Here is a 25,272-nt window from a genome sequence, read left to right as displayed (position 1 = left end):
TCACTAATTCACGGATTGGGATAAATGCAGAGACCAAATTTCCCTCACAGGATATACTATATACTTCTACTTGAGATGGATAATAAGGTTTAATTTACTGAGCCTGTCAAGTCCATCTCCCTCGTGGTCTGCTAGATTTTGCAAAGACGAAAGATTTCAAGCACCTGTGTCAACCATGTGTCGGGGCCACTGGGATGAACTGACCAGTCTCAGGTGTGGGCTGGGCTGGGAGAACGAGGGAACATTGAACATTTGGGTAAACATGGGGGAAACTCATAGCTGGATGCAATTATTACTACAATTAATTTTTAGACATGGAGTCTGTCAATGTGTGAGCGGAGGGACGGCGGAGTCACACACAGATGTGTGGGAAGAGGTTCGAACGAGAGCACCATGAGAAGGCTGGTGTAGGGAGGACCAGGGATGTGGGAAAGTGATAGCACTAATAAAGATGAGTGAGGAGGTAACTAGAGACATTTAAACAGGTATGTGTGTGTGTGTCTGTGTACGTGTGTGTGTGTGTGTGCATAGGTTCACATAAATAATGGATCCAGGTTCTGAATAAAACGTCTACGCCTTCTTTAGAAGCTAAGTCACCCTCCCAGTGTCATCCTCTCTTGCTCTCCTGGTGAACTCACGGTGGAATGTATACGCGATCGACCCTGGGTCCATTTGGATGATTAAATGAATACCATTCTCTGTAAACTGATGATGCTCTGCCACCAAGCCTTATATACTGTATACACAGATGAATGTATACTTAGGGCATGGAGATAAGAAGAAACGGGCTGTCTTTGGGGCCTCTGCTGGATGGTAGTTCAGGGAGATATATCTTTTCCCTTTGAGGGAATCTAGGTGTTTCATCAAAGGTTGCATCTCCAAGTGTAGTTTGAGGGTTTGGATAACAATCAGTCACCCAGTACATTTGGGGAGAAATGCCATTTCAAGAGGACTGACATTTTATATTTTTTAACTATCTGATAGCCATACACTATGGCTGGATGGACGATATTACGTGGCAGTTCAGCGCAAATGGTTCTACGCATGTATTCATGACCATTCTCACATGAATCTGTGGGGTGGCTTTCCTGATGCATACTTCATGAATGACAGAATTGTACATGCCAAGACAAGTATCATTCTTAAATTAGACAGCCCTTAGCTGAACAATGGTACAATATTACGAAACCAAGTCTCACCAAATACTTCAGAGGAAGATATCGTCTTGGAAAATGTTTTAATAAAATATGGAAAACTACCCCGTGGAAAAAAGTGAACAACAAAAGGAGAAACAAAACATTCTCTGATGTAGGGATGTGAGAACAACAACAGCCTGACCAAACAAAACTCAAGTACTGTGAAAATACACCCATTGATGTGTGAGCCAACTAGTTTCCCTCCGGGGAAGAGGAGAGAAGGCTTAGGTCCTTTCAGAATCAGCATTTGAACATATTATATTCAAAAGCCTAAAGAAGGATCTAGAAAAGAGACTCAGTGGATGTCCAATAGATCTGTGTGGAGAAACAAAGGCAACCTGGATTTGCCTCCTTTGAACCACTGCCCATTTGGTGCGCTTGCTGAGATGCCCGTTTGAGTAGCCACCCTGGTAGCTCTCCGAGGGACGGAAACTGGGGCAGGCGCAAGCATGTTGTTTTGCAAACTCCATGAGGCCAGGTGCAATATATCAGCGTGACGTTTCCGTTCCCATGGCAACAGCGAGGGGACAGTGTGTGCCTTTGGACGAATCGGTCCCTCTTGTGAGACAATGGTGCCAAGAAGGAAGCTGGGGCCGGTAAATAAAACAGAAGCAGACCAAACAAGATCGCAAGAGGCTCTGACTGTGGCATGATCTATGTATGTATTCGGTCAACAGGCTGATGTGGTTCATAGAGATCCAGATCAAATAGGGCAGATTTGATGAGTAAAAAATGACATTCTCAAAAAGGTAAACTGTTCCATCCTTTATTAAACATAGCTTGCAAGAGATAAATATTACAAAGTTATTTCCTCCAAAATTAGCTTATTTTTTCAGTCAATGCATAATTTTTGTTAATCAACCGGCAGTAATCAAACAGCATTTTTCAATCTCCATTTTCTGTATTTTGACAGTTAAATATCAAGGATGTGCAAAAGGTCTGGATTCATTTCCCAAAAAAAAAAAAAAAAAAAATGACGAAGAATGCACTTAAATATTTTTCCACCAAATTCTGAAGTCATACCACAAAGGTCCATTTCAAATCATACAAATTCTAAATGACTTCATTGCAATTGTTTACTTATTGTGTGTTTGTGTTTCTTACAAATGGGATTCACAATATGCAGACATCCATTCTAGTGAAATTCCAGCTAATGCAGCCAATTCAGTTAAGGAAAATAAAACAAATCAAAAAGTTTACTTCTTACGAAGAAAACAAAAAGACAATCCCAACCTTATTCTCCCAATTCTCCTTAAAAAAGGGTACTTGTACTTTCAAGAAAGGAGATTGCCATCCCAAATGAGCATACAACACTACACTAAAAAGAAATACTTAGGAAATATGGTTTGGGGTAATAAAGGAGATAGGTAGAAAAGAGAAGCAATCCATGCCTGTGACCGCAACACTGCCCACACAAGCTGATTGTCTGAGTGGAGAGTTTGCAGACTGCATTCTCAATGGCATCCTTTTATTTAACACTTGCAGTGCTTTCCTGTCTAATACCTTATCATATTTTACAGACTAAAGGAAGTAAGCATTTGACCTTGAAAAGGAAAAAATAAAATAAAAAATAAAAGCAAATAATTTTTCATAAAATAACAATGTATACTATGTATACAACTTTTTTTCAATTGTAGAGTGAAAATAATTGAGAAAGGTTTTAAAACCAATAGTTGGTTCAAAAGGAGTACAACAACAATTTCAAGAAATAAAAAAAGAAAGACTAAGAAGAATATACAAGATTTGCCCTGTAGGGTCCAAAAAACCCTGTTTGAACACAGCTGAACTAAAATTTTTGCATGCTTCATTGTATTTTTCGTTTGCTTATTTCTGTTTGCATCTACCGGTGAGAGCTTCGGACTTGGTCAAGTGCAAGCAATAGAGTGTAATACTGTCAAATGTTTGATCCACTCCAAGTCCTCTTAAAAAAAAACACACTGCATGGGTTTTCTAGATAAACAAAAGGTATAAATTTCACTGAATGTCTCTGTTGTTTTTGACAAAAGGAAATGAAGAGGAACAGACACATACACGTAACACATTTAGGAACGTCCTGTGGGCCTCAGCCCCTGGGACTTTGGCTTGGATCAAACGCTGTAGCTGAGCAATGATGTAATTTTTTAAATCTGCAAACTCTACATACTACAAAAACATACAGCCAGGGCAAAACAAAAAAAATATGCACCTAAAGAGCTCATTCGAAAAATAAACAAAAACGAAAAAGCAAATTATCAAAAACCAGGAGAATTGTAATAATCCTGTGCGTTTTGCACATTTTTGTTACACAATAAACACACAGTGATCACAAAACGAAATGACAAGCTTCACAATATTCATGGCTTTTTTTGTTTGCTTTTCTACACAATATACAACCATTTTTCAATTTCAGTTCATTTTTTTAATTCAAGGGAGAGGGAAAAAAAGCATATGTACAATAAGTCATTATTACTCCTCACCTAGCAAATATTGTGTCGTTTTTATTTTGAAATTCATTTACAATTCAATTCCATTACAATTTTTTTGTTTGATTAAATTTCATTTTAAAAATGAATAAATGAAATGATCAAACAAAATAAGAACTTAACTGAAGAGCCAGCAAAAAGAAATGTAACATTTCAAAATACTAGAAAATTACATTTTCAAAAGGTTTTTTTTTCTGGTTGATATTAACAAAAGGTATATGGATGCATCTATTATAGTCTGCACAAGAGCGCAAGAGAGAAATAAGGGACATTAATATACAAGTTTCACAGTGCTTTCAAAACACTGCTAACATAAAAAAAACAAGACAAGGTGAAAGCGCCAAAAAAAGATGAGAGGAGAAGGTCCTATAGTGAAAATGTAACCCAGAACACAACATTACTCTGTCAACCCATTCAGGACACACCTGATAATTCAGTATAAAAGAAGAATTGAACTCCCTTCGACTAAATCTCTTCTGGAGTGTAAACTTTCTAACAGCTAATATTGCACCTGCCAATCAAATTCAAGGTAGTTCTGAAATGACTGAGTTTGGGTTTTGCATCTCATTTTGCTTAATGCTACAAGTAGCATATACCCTTAACAGATACCCAATGTCCAACCACACTGATCATTACAAAACCGAAGTGACCTAGCAGCGTTTGAAATTGCCATAACAGATAGGTGACCTTATTAGAAATAACGTGCTACTCTTGGGAAATATCCTTTTGGAATCATAAAACAGCTTTCAAGCATCCTCAAAACTGCATCTCTGTCCCTCCACTCATATTGACTTCCTCTCAGCTTCTGCTACTGACAGAATGTCATCACATCATTGCACCAAGGGCTTTGTTAACCTAAAACCCTGACTCAAAATCCAAAATGACCTCTATATTCAGCTCTTTTGTATTGACACTATGCTTGGTTACTACATCTCTCATACTGAACAAATGCAAAGTCAGAGAAACACTGAAGGACCTTAAGCAAAGTGCTTAAGCTCCAGAATCCTTCCTTGGGCCCTCGTGAACTACACTCCTTCAACCAGTGCTCGAATGGGCAGTATTATTTGTGACACTTGTGACTGTAGCAGTAAGATGCTTTTAAGACATGTTTGAGTGTCCTGATCTGCCAACACAGCAAATCACATTAGGAGTATGTTGATTTGTGGTTTGTCGCCATGTGTAATACTGCATTACGACTAAACACTGTTTCAACTTCTAGAAGTGAAGAGACCCCCCACCATGATCCAAAATGGATTATCCAGGAGCTCTTCAATTGAAATGCATTGGCGGACAGAGAAGGTATGTTTATAGGTTAAAGAAGGCTCAGTGATCTCTCACTTAACACTTTTAACACTCAAGAATCAACGCTCCTCTCCAATGAACCAATATACTTGTGCCTAGAATATGATGGGGTAGGGCAGAAATGTAAACAGACAACAAAGACATTTACCAAATTTGTTATAATTCAGTGCACAACACTCAACAGTCTCTCTTCGTGACTTTCTGACAAACAATCCGATGATGTCCACACTTTTTACATGGGTCATATAAACCGTGACATTCAGAAATCCTGTTTAATCAAAACCGTTCTTCCCACTTCAAATGAACAAGAAAAGTGCTACCTCAAAAACGAGACATCTCCCGTGCACTTCCTTCACACGATGATTGCTCTGCGTCTCCGTAACAATAGATATATCCATCTCCTTCTCATAAAATCGATCTCTCAAGCTAACAATCTACACATAGTCCATTTAGATCTTGAAATAGTTTATCTATCTCAATATGTTGATTTATCGTCTCCCAGGGCACGTACCTTTTAGATACACAACCGCTTCAGAAGGAGACGCCGTTAAAACGAACAAACAAAAAAAAAAAAAAAAAAATGACAGAATCAAAACTATTAAAACAAAGCAAAAAATCAAAACGGTATTCTGGGAACACAGCTCATGATGGTGGCAATGAAATTGTCCCTCCAATTCTCTCTTGTCCCTCGAACTCCCTTCCTGTTTTTTGCCAAACACAAAAAAAGCATACTCCATATTTACTAAAGAAGGATTAGAAAGAGCGAGGGGGATGCAGTCAGATGGAAACCTCGGATGTCGGTGTTCAGCAAGGATACGGGATGCTGTTTTCCATTTCCACGTTTACTCCATGTGTTTTTTTTGACACCACTGCGGTGCACTTGCGTTCACTTCCACTCCACTGTGTGCACGTGATGGTATTAACCCTCGATAAGATTCATCATATCAAAAATTCATATACTTTATAAAAAGGGCCCTTGATTAAACTTGTAGACCTGTTCCTGGGCAGGACCAGCAAGGTTGCATCATTACAACGGCTCTTTGTATATGCATATCGTTGAGCCTTTTTTTTACAAAGGTTGGTTTTAGCTGCAAGATGAGTCTCTGCCACTGTCTTAACCGAGTAGGAGCCACACATATGAGCTCCAGAGTGGCATAGGTAATATAAGCACAAAGGTGGGTATGATTCTGAAGAAAAACAAATACCAGCAAGTACTTCATCTGGGCAGAATATGAACAAAAGGCAAAAGACAGTGACTTGAAATCAAAAGAAAAAAGGTGAAAAATATTCTTTGTGTGACCCTGCAATCTAGTACCCTCCCTCTTACAAAAAAAATCAAATAAATAAAATGCAAAAAAACAAAGGTTACCTAAAGACGTAATAAGAATAAGTGTAACAGAAGCAACAGTAATAATAACAATAATAATAATAATAATAATAGTCATGATAATAAAGGTAGTTGCAATAACGACAGCAATAATAGTTGCAATAATAAGGATATAGAGATTTTGCTATAGTTTAAAGAGAGTTAAAGAGTTGAGATGCACTGAACAGTTTGGAGTCTACTGACAGGCTGCTGATTGTGTCATTTCTCATGGGTTGCTGGGTAGGCACACGGACAGGCACTGCATGCGATGGGTGGGAGGTGGCGGGCGGTGGTGCTGGTGGGGTCAGGGAGGGTGGGCAGTTGTGTGTGTGTGGGGGGGGGGGGGGGTGGGGGGTGTAGGGGTGTATTTGAGGAGAGGAAAAGAGGGGCAAGGGGCGGGGTGGTCCGGGTCCTGGCTTGGAGCTCATTTCTGTCCAGTGATGGACTGCGATATGGACCGTGGCGGGATCATGTCCAGCAGGTACTCCCGCTGCCGGTCTGCTAGGCTGGACGCTTTGTGGCCCCCGACGGCTCCAGGATTCAGATAGGCTATGTTCAGTCCTACAGACAGGGAGAGGAGAGAGAGAGAGAGAGAGAGAGAGATCATACAATAGTTAGGGCCGGTCAAGACGAGACTGGGGATGTCCTGGCATAATCGCGCTCAGCCTCAAGTAATCATTCTTTGATCTACTTTTCTCACACACACACACACACACACAAACACACAGTCACTCACCGGGGATATTGTAGATCTGCCTGTGGCTATCATGTTGACTCCGGCTGCTGCCGCCACCTCCTCCTCCACCACCTCCTCCACCACCGCAGTGTTTCCCGGCCATCCCCAGCAGGCCGCTGGCCACCTGCAGCTGGGAGGCCTGGGCGAAGTTGGACAGGACGCCTCGCGCCGAGCTGGACAAGCTTCGCTGCATAGCCGCAGCCTGGGGCTGAGGAGCCTGGGGTTTGGAAGAGGGGAGAGCAGGAAGGAGGGATTGAGAAAAGGGATGGCAGAGGAGAGAGAGGGAGAGAAAGTGAGGGTACGGACGGAAAAATGTTGGTGACTTCCACAAAGAACCCTTTGATGGAATCCTCTTTTCTCAATCAGAGCCTTTGAGGTCTTTGAGAGGCTTTTGGTCATCATCTTTCAAGTACAAAGCTTTTCTGACAATCCATCAAGGCTTCAATGTTTTACAAAAACCCTAAGAAGAGCTATCGTTTTCTGTGCGTATATGGAAGCGGTCAGTAGAGGTTGTTACCTGTCTGAGGGCGTGGTGCCGGATCATGGTCTCGGCCTTGCTGACGCTGGTCACCGTCTGGGCGGTGCTCGGGGAGAGAGCGGCCTGCTTCTGAAGTCTCTGCTCAATCTCCTGCAATCACAGAGGAGGAACAGGAAGACTTTAAGACTTGAGAGGAATTTAGAGAGATGTGAGATGTGGTGGAGAAGACAGGAGGGAGAGAAGACAGGAAGTGAGAGAATAAGAAGGAGGGAATGAGATAACTAAAGCTAACTTAATAACTAGGCAACATTTATTTGCCAATTTAATACCATGAGCAAGAGCCCAAGCCAACTCAATGCTCTCGAACGTCACACCATAGTTTTAGTTCATGCACGAGAGAGAGAGAGAGAGAGAGAGAGAGAGAAGAGAGAAAGAAAGAAAGAAAGAAAGAAAGAAAGAAAGAAAGAAAGAGAGAGAGAGAGAGATTGACGATTGACAGCCTTGCAGCTCTCGAGGCATTCACATACACACACACACACACACACACACACACACACACACACACACACACACACAGGTAGAGTATTTATCACCCTGGGAATTCCCCTCAGGAAGCCAGTGACTTAGCCTGTGCTAAATGGCCTGAAAATAACACCAGGCATTACACTCCCCCCTCATGTGCGCTGAGTTTTGGTTACCTTTTGGAGCACAAGTAAACACATTTAAAGTGCTGTAAAGTGACAACAGTGTAAAAAACACCAAGTGCAGTCAAGTGGACAGCCACAGCACTGCAAATGTCATCTAAATCAAGTTAACTGGGTTGCCCCAAAGTGTTTATGCGAGGTGCCATGGGACAGCCAATGGGAGAGCGGCGTGTGGGTCAGCTGACCTGCTCCTGCTGCAGGGCCTTGACGAACGCGTTCTTCAGCCGGTTGGTGTGCTCGGCTTTCAGCGCCTTCTTCTGATTGGACGTCATGCACTGCTCGCAGAGGATGCGCCCGCCCTTCTCCTGCTTCCAGTGGGGGGTGAAGTCCGTCTTGCACTGGGCACACAGGAACGGCTCGGTGTTGGACATCGAGCCCCGCAGCTTACCTGGGCAACGAAACACACGGACAGGAGAGACTGTGAAGGGATTCTGCTGCTGTTACACACCTGGATCTGACCTGTCCGAACCAAATTCACCTGGTCCCCACACGGTCACACAGAGAAGCAGTAGGCTCCTGTCTCTGCCACTTATCCATCCCTCTAGTGCATGTAATATCTAACTGACCCTAAATCACATTGGCATTGCTTGAGGTTATAGAGTACAGAAACAATACATGTGCCATGGATACGGTCGTTCATAATAACAGCTAGTGTGGTGTCAAAAAAGGAAAGTGCTTATAATCTGAGAATAAATACAGCACAAGTAATTATGCACTGACTGTTATTCATTATGATATACATGGTTTACGTATAAAGAAGTGAACACAGCTGACATAAAAGTATGCTATTCCCATGTTCGCAATTGTGATGTCCAATTTAAATGTCAAATGACCTCCACTGCCATCACTGGATACTACTATTCCACCCATTCCCATCTTAATTTTAGAGGCAACATCCATCCGTTCTCCATGATGAGCAAAATTGAGCAAAAATATCTGACAGAAAGAGGAATGTCTTTGGGTGACTTCCATGGCTTTTATCAACTTAGATTCTATCACTGCCATGACTATACCACCAATTTCCTCATTACGACCATAAGTAAGATTCTCTCACCGATACGGCTACTCCACCAATTTCCTTATTACAATCATAAGTAAGATTCTCCCACCGATATGGCTACTCCGCCAATTTCCTCCTATTATTATTGTTATACAACAGATGTATCACTGACATGACAACTCCATCAATTTCCTCCTGCTCTTCTATAGATACACCACCCACTCCCTCCCCCCTCCTCCTCCTCACTCACTCACTGGGGTCCTGTCTGATTCTAGTTCACCCTGAAGGTCTGCCAGACATTTCTTTTTATTTACCAAGATACTGTGACTTCTACAACTCTTCCCATTCTCTTCTTGATATTAATGAGGTAAGATTCATCTCTCACTCTCACTCTCACTCACCCTGGTGTTGGCTGTCGATGACGCTCTGCACCACCTCCTCCAGGCCCACCATGTAGATGAACTCGCTGTTGGCGGCCGAGGGCAGGAAGTGGAGGAGCGGAGCGGGCGGCTTGGGCGGCGGGATCTCCAGCAGGGTCTTCTCCAGCTGCTTGCGCAGCGCCAGCTTGGCTGCCGCCTGGCTGCTGGCCTGGTCCTGCATGGACGCCACGGAGGTGGCGCTGGGCATGCCGGAGGGGCTCACGGCGCCCACGCCGCCGACGCCACCCACCCCGGCTGCGCCCGCCACCTGCATGTGGGCCAGGTTCATGTAGATGGCCGAGGAGGATGCAGAGCGCTGGGATGCCGCCACCTGCTGGCTGGTGGCCTGCATGGAGATAAACGGGACAGTCGTGAGAGAGAAAGTGATCAAGCACATGTCAGTCCAGGAAACTTCACCTCTGGGAAACGCATGCCTTTGCTTCATAAGCAAGACGCCTAATTTACTTAATGCATGTATATTCCATGTGTGCAACATAAAGAATACCCCTCTATCCTATGGAGGGACAAAGATGCCATAAGTTTTCAAAACAAAACTACATGTTGAATTAAAAATAAATGCAGTCCCTCCATACTATCCAGCTTAGTCAAACACAATGCGAGAAACTTGTAACCACTAAAGGGCTTGTGATATCTAGAGAATAAAAACTGCCGAGGACCAACTGGTGATTTGACAGATCCTGAATAGATGCCCCTTCCCATAGGCCCAAGAGACACCCACACTACATGTAGAGCAGACTCATAAGCCAGGCAAATTACACCCAACAACTAACTAGAGCCTTTGTTTAGACAAGGCACAGTCCTTGGCCTGAGCCCAAAACCACACAAATTCCTCAGAACATGCGTGCACTAACTGTAAACACGCAGGGTCCTGACTAAACAAATGAACAAAGGATGTGAAGTGAAATAAATGTAAACATTTTTATATTTTGTATGTATATGCATGTAAAAACAATACATTTGTACCTATGACATATCAAATAGTTCAAACATACCAATAAATGCATAACCCTGTGACCCTATGAAAAATGACAATAACATTAAATGTTACATTTTCTTTTAGAAACACTTGTGTTACACTGCATGCCATTTCCTAGGGTACATTCATATGAAATCACAATAAAAATGAATTATTGGTTCTATTTTTAAATATAATCAAACACATTTAATCAAACACTGGTAACAAATCAGAGGCAATGAAAGGACTTGCTGAATAAGTATGTGTGAGTGTATAAGGCATTAATCGGAGAGTAATCTGGACAGTACCTGCTGGTAGCTGACAGCGTTGCCCATGCCCCCTGTGTTGGGGCGGCCCATGCCAGGCTTGGAGGGCAACCTCTGACCCTGGAGCTGGGCTGGGTTGGGGGCAATCACCCTCTGTGACATCATCATTGGGGGCAGGTTGGCATTGGTGGCTGACCTGATCACTGTGTGACCCTGCAATGGGAGATTGAGGGGGATGTCAATCTAACATGTGATATAAGAGACGGGGAGACTGATACCAGGGATTCACACATAGCATCTAGGGAGAACACTAAAAGCCTGCTGTGCCCTCTGCAACCACTAGGTGGCAGCACACACCCATTTGTCACAAAGGAATCCAGCTTATGCAAAAGTGTATATGTAACGAACCGGGGAATAAGAGCAGACAAAGCCAGATCAACAAACTGCCCAGGACACACCTAATGGCGGGTGCCTCGACAAAGGAATGTGCTCTCAAGAGCACAGCATTCTGGGTACTCAGGATAATGTGTTCATCTAATGTGAGTCCATATATGCTTATCCTACCACAGACCAAGTGTATAGTAATTGAATTTATCAGGGAAAATGCCATTTAGTGTGTTTAGTGTTTAGTATAGCAGACACTACATCCAATCTCTTCATATGCCAAAATGGCTGACAACAAACATCTATATAATGTAAAGCCATCACGTGTCTACAAAGCTCTCTTTTTCACACTCTTGCTTTCTCCCCCTCCTTCTGCTGCTCCCACGTGCTGAGTACACACACACACACACACACACACACACACACACACACCTGTGCAGTGCGGAGGTTCTGGGGCTCTGTGGTGTGCATGCCTGGTCTCACGGGCATCTTGCCCAGACCCTGAGAGCTGTGCATGGGGGAGGGCTGCACCGAAGAGGGGGCATTCTGGACTACTGGCACCTGGAGAAACGAACAGTGAGAGAGAGAGAGAGAGGTTTAACACCCATTTATTGAATCAATCATCAAACTATGACATCACTGACCTATCAAAAAAATATGATATATGACAACAGTGTGAAGTAACCTGCTTCTCTTTTTCTACTTCATATATTAAAGAAAGGAGGAGAAGGAGGTAAGGAAAAAGAGAGAGAGAGAAAGAGAGGTAGAGAGAGTGCAAGAGGGGGAGAAAGAAAGGTGGTGACATATTCAGATATAAAGGTGATGTAGAGATCGATATATTCAGAGCGAGGTGGCTGGAGACACAAAGAGATGTAAAGGGGACACGTGGGGTTAAACACCCCCCTGCGGTCATGCCGCCCTGCTTTGCAGCCTGTGTCAAGGACATTAAATCAGGCCCCAATGAAAACCATGTGGCAGCCTGAAAACACAGGATCAATACAAGCAGCTACATCAGTTACACTCCAAACTGTCTGAGAGCGGAATGCCAACCAAGTAGACGGCGGAAGACTGAGGGGGCTTCAGGGGAACATGGCTAACGGTGTGTGTGTGTGTGTGTGTGTGTGTGTGCGTTCGTGCCAACCTTGAGTTTGAAGACTGCATGAAGTCTGTTGATTTGACTCATTAGCGGTGCTGTATGGCTGTTATAAGGAGCAGTAGTGAGATGGGACGCGTAGACTAAACATCTCAGTGTCACAGCGCTGGGGCAAACATGGCACGGAGGTGTGATATGGTATTGGAGGCCGACCCTCTACACAACAGCCCTCTACCCCGCCTGACCCTAGTTGTGTGTCGCTTTGGACAAAGCATCTATGCCAAATCCATAACCATAACCATGCATGTGACTGCAAAGTTGTCTATCAAATGCAAAATAACTCCATCTCTCGCTCTCCCTCCCTCCCTCACTTTGTTTCACCATGTTTCTTTCACTGTGTTTAACTTTTTTCTCTTTTTGAATCAAACCTTGATGTTATATTAATTCAGATATTCATATAGGAGGTGTATATTTCCTTCATAATTCAATTATATAATTTCATTCCATTTTCTACCATTCCTACAAAGTCACTTAATTCTGTGGACCAATCGATGGACACAGTTTAACATGACTGGCAGCGCTCATTACAAACTCCTGCCATAGCAACAGTTGCCAAGATACGATCTCTTGGACAGCCAAACAGTTTGGCCAATACACAGACCGCTGAGCAATACATTTGCTTCTGTCAGAGGAGGTGTACCTCATCACAGTGAACATGGGCTCCTGCAGACAGCTGTCCATTTCAAATAATCCCTCATGTCCGAGCACTGTCCAAAAGTGACCATACTTGTACTGCTCTAGTCATTTCTATGGTCCTCTGTACTCTGTAGAGTGACATCAGTGCTTAGAGCTAGATAGTGAGGATACGTAAAAAACTGATAAACATTAAACATACGCCACATTCCTGCCATTGGTTGCAATAGCAAATCCAAACAAGTCGGTTATAAAACATTCCCCTCCTCTGAAAAGTGAAGGCTCCGTTTGGCAAATATTCAACTACATCTGAGAGTAGACAGAGGCAACGTACAGCGAGGCTACCAAAGCGAATATCTCAGCCTCTCTACAGCTCTTGTGGCTTGTGTGCACAGACTTTACACAAGAGGGGCTCCTAATAAGGCCATTATAATAACAAGCATCTGTATAATGAAGCAGCTCTTATTCCGACCAGGTATCTGCCCTGGCCCAGGATGCTTCAGGTAAAGGATCTGTGCTCAGCTAATTAGGGAGTGGTGTGGTACATCTTTAAAGCATAATAAGAACCTCTTCAGAACGTTTGCTTAGGGGGGACAGCCCAGGGTGAGGAGATCAATGGGTGTGGGAGGGTGGGTGGGTGGTTTGGGCAGGGGCGGTTGTGGAAGCTGCATAAAGGTGTGATAACCAGGATGGTTGAGGGGTTGAAGGAGATGTAAAGGGGAGTTAAAAGGGTCATTTTGAGGTTCATGGGGGTGGATAACGGTCCATTGGGGCAGATAAAGGTGGTGTTAAGGTACTGGGTTGGCTGGATAATGGTGGGTAAGGATTGATAATGAGGGCAGTGAGAAGATGCTATGGATGGAAAGGGAGTTATAAGGGGGGGCTACCTGCATTAGAAATGGCTGATAACAGGTTGTTAAGATATAGTAAAAAGGTTATTACAAGTTGGTAACTACTGTTGATGGTGATAATAATGGGTGTTAAGGCAGTAGCCTACTAGCAGCAGCGAAGTTTAAGAGACATTTTCCAGCTATTTTTGCCCCAAGTCTAATCATGACTAGCATAAAGCACCTCTTTCTGTGAGAGGATGTGTGAAGCCAATGCTGCCCTTAAAAAATCCAGAAAATGTTCAACGCATTCTAGTCTGTGCACTACAGTTCTTTCTCTTATGATGTAGTGTAGCCCGCTGTACCTTTAGGCGGGGATCACACTGACCAGCGGCAAGCGGCAGGTTTCCTGTTGTTCTCTATGATTCGGCAGCGGAAAGGTGGCAAGACTGGCGTAACGCTAGCGTTCAGACTGCATCAGACTGGCGTAACGCTAGCGTTCAGACTGCATCAGACTGGCGTAACGACAGCGTTCAACAAGCTGAGCGCTGAACTTGGATCAATTTTCAAAGCGAAACGCGAGCGTAGGTGAGGTGAGGGGAGGGGAGGGGGTGTGACGGACCTTCTGGACGACGTTCTCCTTCTGCATCTGGCTCTGGCGGAGCTTCTTGAGCAGCACCAGCCGAGCTTCCTCCAGACGCAACTCCTCCCGCAGAGCCTTGATCATCTGCTGACGCTCCTCGCCTGTTTTACCCTGAGACACACACACACACACACACACACACACAAACATTTTAAATATTTATTTTCTCTGTATTTCTCTATCACTACTCTCACATCTCCCTGATTCTGTGTCATGTCTTAAACTGTGCCCTGCCTGACACACACATCTCTGGTCATACGGGAAAATGTCATTTAATTTTTTTTTATCACAGTGTCCCTCATTGAAAAAGAGATGCTGAGGTTATGCGTCAAGGTAGGAACTGGTGCAGCCTTGGGTTGTTTAAAAGCTTGTATGCCTGAAGTCATTCAGAAAGCACATTTGCCCCGTGACATGCTGAGTCACGCATAGAAACAATTCAAGGTCAAAGAGGTCCAGCGTCAAAAGAACATGACTAATATGTTTGGACCAACTAGAAGTTCAGCAAACATTCCCAAGCAAAGGGATGGTCATGCAGACATCTGTAATGAAGTGCTCCACAAATGGCAAAAACATCTGGAGCATGATGACCATCACAGATACGCATATATACTGTCCACGCAGGACATATGGTGCTCGTCTATTCTCTGTGGGCACGTCCAGACAGCGTGTGTGTGTGTGTGTGTGTGTGTGTGTGTGTGTGCGTGTGTGAGTGCGTGAGTAAGTGAGTGAAAGAGAGAGACTGGAATTTCACGTGTCCTCGGTGTACCTTGAACATCTCGAGGTTGGCGAGCTTGTGTCGTTCCTCGGGCTGAGGGGTGCCCCGGGGGCTGGACGCCTCGTTGTCTGAAAGGACGATGACGTCTGGTGACGGGGTGCGGCGTTTGTGGTCGCGTTCGCGTTCACGTTCACTGAGGACGAGGGGAGAGAGAGCAGGAGCGAAGGGTCAGGTGGTTTGAACAGTGGGGAAAGTGCCCCAAACTGAAGGGCAGAGCTTGTACAGTGTGCCTTACAGTCATGTTTGGTGCAACATGTATAGTGGGTTTGGGAGAGGACAGAGTGGCTGGTGCTAATCAACTGTTTAACTTAACTGTGCTATCAAGATTAACAATGAAAATTTTAACTTTTAAACCATTTTTTTTTTATTGTTGAGGAGAGTTAAATGTTGATAAATAAGACACAATCCAATATACTTAATGATATATTCTTGGTCCCATTTGTAGTTACTGCACGGCCTATTGAACCAGCTGAAAGAAAGGAAAAGATTTGTATGTTCTACGCGAGCGAGTGGGAGCAGATCTGCACAATGTAAAGGCTCTAAGAATATATTTATTTATTTATCTCTAAAAAAACAGGCAACGCTTGGATCGCACAGGATCTTCGTCAGGCAAATGAGACAGGGAAAAGACAGCCTAGATCACATGGCCATAGGCCTGCTAGTCAAGCACCTGCCTTAACCAAGCAGGGCACACCCATAGGTGGCAAACAGCACAAACATACAAGGCACTAGGCCCAAATCTCTGATTACAGTGAAGGCTGTTAATTAAAAAATAAAATAAATAAATAAATAAAAAACAGCAGTAGCATGCACACTTCATAGATTTAAAAATTCTCAGATCTCAAATAATTTTAATAAATATTAAAATCACAACTATTTTTATAAAGTCATTATAGTATCCAATACATAAGAGACAGAAAAATAACTTATGTCTGCAGCACATGCATGACCGTTACATTAGCTATGCCATAACAAGATGAGGCTGGCTATAAGAAAAGTCTAACCCCATTCATTTTACGATTTTTTTGAAATACCATAACTTCATATAACATATATCCTGTGCCGATATTGTAGCTTTTGTGTAATCTACATAAACAATAAAAGGCAAAACAAGACTTGACTACCTTGTACGTAACGTTAGGTTCCCGTAATAAGAACGTTTAGCATGTCCGGTTGTAGTGAAGCTAACGCACCGTAGGGGGATAACTGTATTGTTTGGATAAGAAGCTCAGTCCAGCCAGCACGGAAACTCATGAACAAAGCTATGTAGCCAATAGCATTGTATGTTAAGATCAAAATACACATGTTCAGACCCTTTGGTCTTTGACATGGTGTTTAGTGTATATAATATATATAAAAAGCTTCTCTTCTGAGGAGGAGATTGCCTATATCTCCCCCTCGTCTGAGAGTGGAGACCTGTTCAATCCCAATATATCTTAGAGTGGAAGGATTATGCTTCAATGTATTGAAATGAACTGCCACTGGATTCTTTTGGTCATTTAATCTTATGCTGCTTCTGTGCTCCATAATGCGTGTTTTTAGGCAGCGCTGTGTCTTCCTGCAATTGCCATTGGGGTAAAAAGTGTGCAGGTAAATTATCTTGTGGCTGATCTGCTCTTACGACAAGGTCGCGTATGTTCTACACTCTAACACATAATCATCATCATCATCATCACTGGGTTCACCTTCTCACCCCACCCCCAGGCCTCATCCTGTCCCTCCCGGTACTGACCTCCGCCGGGCGCTCATGTCCACTGGCCCATCGTCCAGCATGTTCTCCTTCCCGTTCTTCCCCGGGCCTGCGTGGAGCCCCATGTGTCCAACGTGCGCCATGTGCACGCCTGCCATGTGCGCCATGCTCATTCCGAGTCCCATTCCACCTCCGCCCATCCCCCCTCCACCACCTCCTCCGCCACCTCCTCCTCCTCCTCCTCCTCCGCGTAGGCTCCCGTTCAGCTTCTCTTCGTAGGCGGCGGCTGCTGCTGCGGCCCCTAGCAGGGCCTGGTGGCTCCCCCCGGGACCCTTCCCGTCACCTCCTCCCCCGACGCTGCCCCCTAGCGCCCCCTCCAGGGCGGCCAGGTCCTTGCGCTTGAGCAGGGCCAGCATCTTGAGGCGCTCCATGGCCTCGTGGCCCTCCATCTTGAGGCGCTTGGCCAGCGCCTCCTCGGCCCGCTCGTCAGGCCCCTCCAGGCCACGCTTGAGAAGATTCAGCCGCAAGGCCTCCTCACTCATCCTCTCCATCCTGCACAAATACAACAGGAGTGGGGAGGGGGAGGGAGAGGGAGAGGGAGAGGGAGAGGGAGAGGGAGGGAGAGGGAGAGGGAGAGGGAGGGAGGGGAGAGGGAGAGGGAGAGGGAGAGGGAGAAAGAGAGAAAGAAAGAAAGAAAGAAAGAAAGAAAGAAAGAAAGAAAGAAAGAAAGAAAGAAAGAAAGAAAGAAAGAAAGAAAGAAAGAAAGAAAGAAAGAAAGAAAGAAAGAAAGAAAGAAAGAAAGAAAGAAAGAAAGAAAGAAAGAAAGAAAGAAAGAAAGAAAGAAAGAAAGAAAGAAAGAAAGAAAGAAAGAATGATGAAGAAAGTGGGGAAAAGAGATGTGGCAATGGGTGAGGAGGAAAGGAGAGGAAGAGAGAGGAAGTAAGACCATGAGCATCTGTCATGTAGCATATTTGAAGTCAACCATGAGCATTAAACATCCTCCATCTGGATCTGTGCAAGCTCCACGTCCCGGTGAAACAGCCGAGACATCCCCTGACCTACAGTACGCCAGACGACAGACCACACGAGCTGCTGCAGGGACAGACCCCTCGCCGCAGAGCGGCCGCAACAAACTCCATCGTCATGGCTACTGTACACACCCTAACACCCTAACCTTTTAACGCCTGGCCTAATTTGTTAATCATGTCCTTCAACATTAACATTCTACAGTGTTCACTTTAGCAAAAAGCACTCCACGCTCACAACATAAAACAGCGCCTGAGTGATCGTCATCCTTGTGTTTACCTGCCAATTGGGGAGCAGGGGGCAGTAAGGGTGAAGAGGTTTGTTTGTTGTTGGTGTGTTGTTGTTGTTGGTTTCTGGTGTGACTTTTAAGGCTATTTACAGACTGATATTGCCCCTGCTGACAGTATAATCTGATATCACATGAGGGCTATTTTTTGAAGAGTACGGTAAGTGTTTTGTACATCAGGGCAAGGGAGTTGAGTAAATTCAAAATTCAAAGGGTCTCAATTTAATTACGCTTTTTACAAGTCTAGCAGGAAAAACACTGAAATGTTTGCATGCATGTTATATACTCAAACCCACATGCAATCGCACATAGCTCCATTAAAAATACATATTCATTAGTCAAAACAGTTAATTATACAGAGCTCCTACAGGCGCACAGCAAAGGACACACACACAAACACTCAAAAAGATAACTGCCTCCATCTTGTATCCTGGTTGGCAGGCGTTAAGCATTGATTGTTTCTTCAGGTCAGACCAAGCATGATTAATCGAGGTGCTCGTCAGTCAGTCGGGGAGGGGGGTTGCTGGGGGGCTGAGTGAGGCTGTGTGTGTGTGTTTGTGGAGCCCCACACCCTCCCTTGTCACCCCTTCTTTTCCACCCCCTCATTCCCCCGACTGGAGAGATAAGCTTTCCATCGGCACTGACCCAGTGCATTTGCTGTGACATGAGCACTCAAGCTTGCACCCTGGGCCACTGGTTCTGGAGATGGTGAGTGTAACAGAGACAATGGCGATGCTCATTTGTTGTGTGTCTGTATCTATGTCTCTGTGTGTTACTGTGTGTGTGTGTGTGTGTGTGTGTGTGTGTGTGTGTGTGTGTGTGTGTGTGTGTGTGGGTGGACAGGGCTACTGAGGGCATGCACTACAGTCCAGTTCATTGTGGTACGTTTAAGATTTAGTGTCTATCGGTCCTATGAGGAGATCACGGCCCCGAGTGCTCATGTGGGAGGAGAGGGAGGCCCAGTATCAATTTAAATCTTGTGTGTGCATGTTTGTGTGTGTGTGTATATGTGTGTCAGTGTACATGCGTGTGAGCAAGCATGTGCATATGTCACGCAGTGGTATGTGCAGTGCTGGGATCAAGGTGGGGGGATGGGATGTGTGTGTGTGTGTGGTTTGGTGGTGGGGGTGAGGGGGTCATGCGTGTTCAAGTGTCCGTGGGGTGAAGTGTGTGTGTGCGGCTGTGTGCTTGCCATGCGTCACGTACGAGGGATCTAAATGGTCATGTGAACGAGCGCGCACGTCTCTCTGGGTTAGCCACGCTTGGTCGGACCCTTCATGGCCCCGAGGACACAGAGACAGAGAGAGAGAGAGAGAGAGAGAGAGAGAGAGAGAGAGAGAGAGAGAGAGAGAGAGAGAGAGAGAGAGAGAGAGAGAGAGGGGGGGGGGGGGGGCTTTTAATTTAATTTTCTACCTTTCAAACACACACACACACACACTAAAAAAAAAAAAAACACGCAATATCTGATACACATGCAACCACACATACTGTATATAGGCCTACACAGTATAGCTCATACAAACCACTCTTTCACGTTCTCATACATACCTACATTCACACATCAGTCAGGTATGTATACACAGGAATCTCTCACAAACACTCCCTTTCTCAGTATCGCCAACACACACAAACGCACATGCACACGCACACGCACACACACACACGCCTGCAAGCGCGCACACACACACACGTGCACGCACACACACACAGAAAAACCACAGAATGGATGGCCTGAGTGCGAAGCCCTTTGTCTGTGCTGCGGAGGCTCCTTATCGGCCCGTTGCATTTGTATTCTGGGAGAGGGAGGGGTGGTGTGTGGAGGTGTGTGGAGTGGTGTGGGGTGGGGTGCTTGCAGCGCAGAGCGCAGCGCTCGGTGCAGGAGCAGAGAGCCGGAGCAGAGCAGAGGACCCTGGGCACAGGATAAGCACGGTTGGCACGGCAGCAGTGTAAACGCCGGGGCGCCCAGCAGCAGCGGTGATGTCTCCATCGTCCGCCACACCACCACAGTCTTTTCGTGGGATAAATAGATACACGTTTCAAATGCTGCTCCATTTTGTCCACAAAGTCTCAGTAGATGTGCAGATAACAGATGAAATGAACACAGAGCATGGACAGAGCCCTCGGTCCATAACCACATCCGGATTTTAACGGTTAGCTGAAATGAGTCTAGGCGATGTGTTGCATGGAAGAATGAGAACACAGTCATGCTTTGGACACATTACAGAGAGACTGTTACATCTGTCATTTTGTTGAATATGGAGAGGAATTTACCACCCCCACCTCCTACCAAAAGCTTTTCTACTCCACACACACACACACACACCCCAAATGTGATGAAAACCTGTAGCTACCCCTGAAATGTTCTTCTGGGAAACAAAGCAGTGAAACATTTGATCAAAATCACCGGAACTGCATCAGTTCAGAGTTCCAGGAATTAGTGCCATACCAAGAACACGGACAATCAAACAAAATACAGCTTCACTATTTCCCGACACAATAATTACACACAATTTAGCAATTTGTATGTCACTGAGGAGAAAAAATTGAAAAGTGTTCACGTGTGTGTGTGTGTGTGTGTGTGTGTGTGTGTGTGTGTGTGTGTGTTTGGTTTGTGTGTGAGCCTGGAGTGTGAAGAAAAGGCAGACGCAACACCAACACTGCATCACTAAGAAACATCCCTGTAGACAAAACAAGCCATCTGTGCTTTTGTAAACATATAGGCTAACTATGCACAGCCATTTCTTTAGGCCATCTCATTCCTCCTTCCATTTTGTGGTGTGCTGTGTGTGTGTGTGTGTGTGTGTGTGTGTGTGCTGGGCTGGGTCCTGCGGCCTGCCTGCCTGCCTCTTCAGTGGTGAAGTCACCGTCGGAACAAATGGCCAGCGCAATTAGGGGCGAATTCTCATTCCCCGCACGAGAGAGAAAAAGACAATCTCCGTCTCATCTAGCGAATGACAAACGAGGCCTCTTTGTGCAGGGAAGGGTTTGGTGTGTGTGCGCACACACGTGTGTGTGTGTGTGTGTGTGTGTGTGTGTGTGTGTGCGATGCACCAAAGCAGCCGCAGGACCACAGGGGAGAGACCACGCAATCACACACACCTTCACACACACATAAACATGCAAACAAACACACACACACAGAATGTGTTTGTGTCGAAGGAAAAAAGCCAATCTCCCACACACACAATACACAAGGACAATAATTACTTTTTTACAGAGGGGAGATATGATCTGTAGTATACATGAAGACACACACACACACACACACACACACACACACACAATTATTGGCTACACTTGCATGCATTCTGGAGAGGATAAATGTTGATTGAAATTACAAAGATTTTCTCCCTTATTTTTACTAATGCTTCATGCTCCCTTGGAGGATGGGTTTGAAAAACAAAACAATGAGGTATTTAGCCTAATGGTTGTTGGCCTGCTTAAACAGAGGCCCAGAGCATCGATGTGAGCATGGAGTTCTGAACATGGGATATGTGCAGGAAAAGGAAGTATATTCATGAGCATCTGCACTCAAAATCATCTGCAAACAAACCTTAAGGGCTGGTTCCTGAGAAAACATCAGAGTGGATGCCCTGACCTAAACATTGGACCATTATCAAGCTGCCTAGTGGCTATCCATATTTTAAAAATAACAAAAAAGCTCTCTGTTAAAAGGTGCAGTCAGGGATTTTACGTGATTTCAAGCCCATAACACGTTTTGTCGAATTCAGCAATCATCTCCTCACGACCACTAGCTGCCCATTTCGTGAGTACACTGTCAAAAAACAAACAGAAAAACAGGTCTCTGTAGGAAGCTTAGGCTCCAAAAACTGGAAACAAACAAAGTGGGGGCAGCCCGTCCCCCAAACAAAAACGAAACCCTGCGTTGAATTTCTCTGGGAATGGGGTGAACTTTACACAAAAGCGTCTGCTAATAAATTTAAACATAAACATAAATACAAACAAACGCTATTTCCTGCAAAATCCTTGAATGCGCCTTTAAACAGAGGCTTAGAAAACTTTAAGTCACCAAAACGGTGACTTACAGAAACTAAGCCAATTTATTCAACAGACACAATGACAATGCTGCTTTAAACAGAAGATATTTTCAATTAAATGTTGAGGTGGTGAGTTGAGGAGACACTGGAACCTGGCCCTTTGTGTCAAACAAAGGTGTGAGAAAAACAAACTGTAGCGCCTGTCACTGTGATGTTGTGACATCAACGATCGCATCTGCGCCTCTCAAGAAGAAGGGCTCCCAGTTTCACTCACTGCGTTTCCCCTTGCCTCATCACTCTCGCGTGTGTATGTGCTTATTAGTTCTACGTGTCTTCAGAGTTCCCAAAATCTGATTACACCTCTGCAAGTGACCCCTGTCTCTCATGATTGGCGTGCCGTTGTTGCGCCAAGTGTTCTTAATTAGGATTTAGATTGAGATGTAATTGGTCCCTTGATTGTTTAATCACATCCTTGAGTTAGTCCACCCACGCAAGCGTAAAGCTCACGATGGCACGGTGTTTTAGGCTTTGGCCATGTTGTCGAAGATGTCTGAGAAACATGTTTGTTTTGTTTTTTGTTCTGCACACTGCCGTCACTATCTAAATATGTGGACAGAACTCTCCACACATAGGCTACTACAGTATCATTGTGGTTGGTTGTGAATCTGAGGGAAATCCAAACTGGCAAAGCCAAATCAAATCCAAAATTGGCCATTTCTATTTACTTGGTGTGAAAAGCAGTGTGATGATCGTGGATACGCAGGGTGCATTTGGTCTCTGGGTCTACCCAGATACCCAGAGACCAAATGCACTCAGTCATAGACACAAATGGAAAGGAAAGGGGGGGTAAATCGCACAAAATCAGTCAATGAAACAGCTCTGCCACAGGGAGAGGGAGAGCCAGGAAGCACTGTGTGGACGAGAGCGAGATTGAGAGACGGAGCGATGGATAAGGGGGGGATGAGAGAGTGTGTGAGCGACAGAGCAGAAGAGGGAACCAACAATGGCACAGAGGAGCCAATCAGAACTGCCGTGTGGTGCACGTCAGTCCTCCATACTCACCCACCCCCACCTCACACACCCCACTTGCTGCCCCCTTTACATAATATAATGACTGTTTCAGTCAGCTGCTACAAAAACCAGACTCTCTCTCCGCAACCCTCTCCTCCCTTCCGACACCCACCTCCCTGCATCTAAGCCACCCCCCTCCGTTCCCCTCACCCTCCCAACACCATCACCACCTCTTCTTTCTTCCCTCCCTCCCTCCCTCCCTCCCTCACCACTTCACTTCTTCTCTCCCTCTCTTTTTCTCTCTCTCTCCCTCCCTCCCTCCCTCGCAGACCTGCACACGCGCACTCCATGACAGACTCGTAGCTTTGGGCACTTTGCCAAGCAAAGCAGCAGCAGCAGCAGCTCAGGGAGATGAAAAGAAAGAGCGAGAAAGGAAGAAAAAAAGAGACAGAGACAGACAGACAGAGAGACAGACAGAGACAGACAGACAGACAGACAGACAGACAGACAGACAGACAGACAGACAGACAGACAGACAGACAGACAGACAGACAGAGAGACAGAGAGACAGAGACAGACAGACAGAGAGACAGACAGACTGACGGAGAGAAAGAGGGACGACGCGACGACATAACAAGGTGGAAAGGGTAACAAAAAAAAAAAAAAAAGGGAGGGAGACCTGAGGGGAGCAGAAGAGACGGACATCGGTCAGCTTGGGATTGTTTTTGGTGGGACTCTTAGTCGGATTTGGGAAACCCGGTGAGCCTGTGGCTCCCTCGACCCTCTGCAGGGTTGAGAGCGAAAGGCTGCCATTGATACACATTGTGCACACACACTCATACACACGCGCAGAGACATGCGCGCGTGCGCCCAGTTGTTGTGAGTAACAACGTCTCGGTCTCCACAGACGGAGGTGATGGAGGAAGAAAGGGGGACTGGGGGGGGCCTTGTTAGCAGAAAAAGAGAATGAGCGAGAGAGCGAGAGGAGGAGAGAGAGAATGAGCGAGAGAGCGAGAGGAGGAGAGAGAGAATGAGCGAGAGATTGAGAGAAGGAGGGGGAAAAAAAACAGTGTAGTTTCATTGCCCATACAAACACAAGAGGCTCTATTGTAACACCCCCTCGTCACACACACACACACACACACACACACACACCTCACGATTCTACTACAGCTGTGCCACACCACAAAGCCGTGTAAAAGAGACCCCTCCCTCATCGTACACCCCTCCCCCTTTCCAAAAAAAGTATTCCGCTTTTTTTCCTCTCTCTCTCTAGTTCTCCCCCTCCACCCCCCTCCTTGCTGTAAAAATAAACACACATGCTCTCTTTCAGGGGGCCCCCTTCAAGGTATGTGCTGGTACGCACTCTCTCCTTTTTGCTTACTTAATAATTAATGTGATTCTTTTATACGGTGGGGGTGGTGTATAGAGTGTATACAAATATAGATGCATAAATGTGTGTGTGAGTGTGTGTGTGTGTGTGTGTGAGTGGTGGGGTGTGAGTGGGGGGTGGAGGGTTGAGGATAAAGAGGAGGAGCGATAAGCAGGAAAAAAAAAAAAAAAACCACCATCTCTCTCTCTCTCTCTCTCTCTCTCTTTGCCCTCTCTGACACGCTACCCTGTCATAATGCCAACCCTTAATTCCCCCTCCTCCTCCTCCTCCGTGCCCCTCCCCCACCAAGCCCGCTCACCATTTTCTTTATGTGCCCGCCTCGCTCCCTTTCTCCCTCTCTCTGTTGCCTGTCCGTCAGATCCCTGCTGCCCGCACAAAAATGTCCTCCCTTACCATTACTCCTACACACACACACACACACACACACACACACACACACACACACACACACACACTTAACAAAACAGGGCAATCCAGTGCTCAGATCTAGACATTAAGCAAGCGATTTTGGAGAGTTTAGTGATCTGGGCCATAGGACCGGTCCTGTC

At 45.3% G+C, this 25,272-nt stretch overlaps 1 protein-coding gene across 4 annotated transcripts in view; it reads right to left on the bottom strand.

Annotated features, from left to right (window-relative positions):
* Positions 1-1,946: 1,946 nt before the first annotated feature.
* Positions 1,947-25,272, bottom strand: part of gatad2b (GATA zinc finger domain containing 2B) — a 37,169-nt gene continuing 13,843 nt past the window's right edge. Inside the window, exons 1-12 of one of the 4 annotated variants that reach the window (XM_048229308.1) lie at positions 17,053-17,202; positions 15,736-15,789; positions 15,312-15,453; positions 14,525-14,656; positions 11,722-11,850; positions 10,948-11,118; positions 10,677-10,700; positions 9,646-10,009; positions 8,430-8,632; positions 7,580-7,690; positions 7,063-7,279; positions 1,947-6,887 (exon numbers count right to left, since the gene is read on the bottom strand). In XM_048229308.1, coding sequence (XP_048085265.1) covers positions 6,751-6,887; positions 7,063-7,279; positions 7,580-7,690; positions 8,430-8,632; positions 9,646-10,009; positions 10,677-10,700; positions 10,948-11,118; positions 11,722-11,850; positions 14,525-14,656; positions 15,312-15,453; positions 15,736-15,789; positions 17,053-17,195 — 1,827 coding nt within the window. In that variant the 5' untranslated portion in view covers positions 17,196-17,202 and the 3' untranslated portion in view covers positions 1,947-6,750. Of the gene's footprint in view, positions 6,888-7,062; positions 7,280-7,579; positions 7,691-8,429; positions 8,633-9,645; positions 10,010-10,676; positions 10,701-10,947; positions 11,119-11,721; positions 11,851-14,524; positions 14,657-15,311; positions 15,454-15,735; positions 15,790-17,052; positions 17,203-17,236; positions 17,563-25,272 lie in introns of those variants that run through there. The other 3 variants (XM_048229311.1, XM_048229309.1, XM_048229310.1) reach the window with 3 other exon arrangements.

Source organism: Alosa alosa, chromosome 20, assembly GCF_017589495.1.
Source record: "Alosa alosa isolate M-15738 ecotype Scorff River chromosome 20, AALO_Geno_1.1, whole genome shotgun sequence".
Classification (NCBI taxonomy): domain Eukaryota; kingdom Metazoa; phylum Chordata; class Actinopteri; order Clupeiformes; family Clupeidae; genus Alosa; species Alosa alosa.
The sequence above is the reverse complement of the archived record's forward strand: the minus strand, read 5'-3'. Positions and strand labels throughout refer to the sequence as shown.